Below are 3,194 nucleotides of genomic sequence, written 5' to 3'. Positions count from 1 at the left end.
ATATGTACTGAATACCTAGTGTACAAGAGAGTGTAAGAGAAGTGATATGGTAGAATATGTTTGAAACGTACAAAATATACGCCAACACTAATCATTTTAATTTCGAAAACTGAGCACCGTCCGTCCCTCCCGCTTCCAGCTCGTGAAATTAAAGCAAACCTTTAATTTCTTCATTCTCCATCTTGAAAGCAAAGCATTGTATAGCGTAAGCTGTATTGAAAGAAATGTCTCAAAATCACTCTGCTGTTTGGGATTTTTTTGATAAATGCCCAGACAACCAAAAAAAAGTTGAATGCAAACTGTGCGAGCGACTCGTATCATGGAGGTATAACCAAGCTCCAGGGTCACTTGACAAGCGTAAGTTCATATTATTATTATTAGTATTAATATTTTTAGTAGTAGTAAAATGTGACTGATAACCTGCTTGGAACGGTGTCTGTTAAATAAAGCTTTGTTTTGCCTGCAGTTGCAGTTGTGCAATGCAAGCTTACTGTATGTATCGCAAACATCTTCAATTACATGTAAATAAACAATTTTCAATCAAATATAACCAAGTCGCTATGGTGACGTCACCAGTAAATTATGCAAATGAATACCATCGAAGGTTCCAACCTTCCTTCGGTAATGTGTTCCTAACCTTCGAAGGTCAAAATGTACACTTTGTTGAAGCCTTTTTTTCCGTGACCAAAGCTCAGCCCTCGTGTCTTCTAAGGATACATATCCTATACACAATTTTTGTTCCTGGGTAGTAAGTGTTATTTCCTAATTGCTTATGCTTCAGAAGCATAGAAAATGGCTATTATTCCCCACAAACTTTGCTTTTGTGACCAGGACAGTGATATTTTGAAATTTACCTATTTCCAATGAGAAAAATGGGCGAATTTGTGTCTTTTCGTTCACATAAAGACAGAAAAAACAACATATGAATCCAAATTAATATGTATTTATACTAAAGTAATACAAAAATGACTACAAAAGATTTAGAAGTGAGTAGTTTTTCGAGATTTACGATTATACTGTAAATCACTTTCACGAATCAGCCCCTAAATGTAGTCTCCCATCATGTTCTTGTTATACTGTCCTTGGTAGCAGCGTTCAAAGTCCAGTATATCCTGGTGGAAGCGCTCGCCTTGCTCCTCCGAGTACGCTCCCATGTTGTCCTTGAATTTATCAAGATGAGCATCAAGGATATGGACTTTGAGGGACATCCTACAGCCCATTGTGCCGTCGTTCTTCACCAGAGTCTCAACCAGCTCCACATAGTTTTCGGCCTTGTGATTGCCCAGGAAGCCCCGAACCACTGCGACAAAGCTGTTCCAAGCCGCTTTCTCCTTACTAGTGAGCTTCTTGGGGAATTCATTGCACTCCAGGATCTTCTTTATCTGTGGTCCGACGAAGACACCGGCTTTGACCTTTGCCTCAGACAGCTTAGGGAAGAAGTCTTGAAGGTACTTGAAGGCTGCCGACTCCTTATCTAGAGCTCTGACAAATTGTTTCATAAGGCCCAATTTGATGTGCAGTGGTGGCATCAGCACCTTCCGGGGGTCCACCAGTGGCTCCCACTTGACGTTGTTCCTCCCCACAGAGAACTCGGTCCGCTGTGGCCAGTCCTGCCTGTGGTAGTGCGCCTTGGTGTCCCTGCTGTCCCAAAGGCAAAGATAGCAGGGAAACTTGGTAAAACCTCCTTGGAGACCCATCAGGAATGCCACCATTTTGAAGTCTCCTATGACCTCCCAGCCGTCCTCATCATACTTCAAGGCGTCCAGCAAGGTCTTGATGCTGTTGTAATCCTCTTTGAGGTGCACCGAGTGAGCCAGGGGAAGAGACGGGTACTTGTTACCATTATGGAGCAGCACGGCTTTGAGGCTCCTGGATGAGCTGTCAATGAAGAGGCACCACTCATTCTGGTTACAGGCGATTCCGATTGCCTCGAACAGACTGGTCACATTGTGGCAGAAGCAGAGCCCATCTTGACGGGTGAAGAAGCTGGAAAAAGGTTGGTGACGCTTCCTCTGATCTGCGACTTGCACACTTTCATCCAACAAGTTCCACTGCTTGAGCCTAGACATCAAAAGCTCGGCACTGGACTTGGTGAGACCAAGATCTCTAATCAAGTCGTTGAGGTCTTTTTGGTTGGGGTAGTATGGGTTTCTCTCCTCAGCTCCACCTCTGAAATTGTCATCTGGATCTACAACGTCTTCCTCGCTCTCTGACTTGCTGCTCTCTTCTAAAGACGGCTGCTCTCTCTCCGGAGGAGTGGGTACGGGGAGCTCATGGCAGTGTGGCACCGGGGCGATGGATGAAGGAAGGTCCGGATACGTGATAGCAGGTGCATTCTTGCCAGTCCGACGTTTGGAAGGGTCCACCATGCAGAAGTAGCAGTTGCTTGAGTGGTCAGTGGGTTCCCGCCAAATTCTTGGGATAGCAAACTTCATGGCTCTCTTTTCCCCTCTGTACCATCCTACAAAAATACATTTATTTCACCCATGTCTAATGTGTAAGAGATTCTCGCAACATTTTTCATATATGATATATTTTTTCAATAACATTAAAAATTGTAAAACATTTTAAAATTAAAAACTTTTACAATTTTAAAAATTTTAACAAATTTTATAACATAGAATTCTGAGCAACAATTGTCCATCTTACCTTCCAGAGTTTTTTTGCAGTGCTCGCAGGTGAAATGAGGTGCCCAGGGTTTGTCTTGATCCCCAACAGGCATGCCAAAATATACCTTGTAGGCCTCACACATCTTAGCAGATGCTTCCAAGGAGTACTTTTTTGCTCTTGTCGTGATAAATTGGCCGCAGACATAGCTTGCAGCCTCTTGATGCCATCTCAGAAAAATGCAGATATGTATCCACTTAGGCAGCTAGAACTAAACTGAACTGGTGGGCTTAAGGCCCCTGTATTTATACTACTATTTATATTACTGGAAAGTTCTAGAAAGTTCTAGAAGTTACTCTAAGTTTACTCAGCACTGAATCTATCTGGAATGTTCTGGAAGATAGGTAAATTTCAAAATATCACTGTCCTGGTCACAAAAGCAAAGTTTGTGGGGAATAATAGCTATTTTCTATACTTTTGAGGCATAAGCAATTAAGAAATAACACTTACTACCCAGGAACCAAAAAAAAAAATTGTTACACGGTGAGATCAACCTGAGGTAAATGGTGCCCTGGTTATTGCAGGTC

The 3,194-nt window shown here is 42.5% G+C and overlaps 1 protein-coding gene across 1 annotated transcript; it reads right to left on the bottom strand.

Moving 5' to 3' along the window:
• Window positions 1-1,003: 1,003 nt before the first annotated feature.
• On the bottom strand, window positions 1,004-2,707 carry LOC131737203 (uncharacterized). The gene is made up of 2 exons (XM_059024768.1): window positions 2,650-2,707; window positions 1,004-2,461 (listed from the first exon to the last, which is right to left on the bottom strand). Exon 2 carries the CDS (start codon window positions 2,433-2,435, stop codon window positions 1,044-1,046), a length of 1,392 nt encoding a protein of 463 aa, XP_058880751.1. The 5' UTR covers window positions 2,436-2,461; window positions 2,650-2,707; the 3' UTR covers window positions 1,004-1,043.
• Between the last annotated feature and the right edge of the window lie 487 nt (window positions 2,708-3,194).

This window comes from Acipenser ruthenus, chromosome 5 (genome assembly GCF_902713425.1).
Source record: "Acipenser ruthenus chromosome 5, fAciRut3.2 maternal haplotype, whole genome shotgun sequence".
Taxonomy (NCBI): Eukaryota; Metazoa; Chordata; class Actinopteri; order Acipenseriformes; family Acipenseridae; genus Acipenser; species Acipenser ruthenus.
The sequence above is the reverse complement of the archived record's forward strand: the minus strand, read 5'-3'. Positions and strand labels throughout refer to the sequence as shown.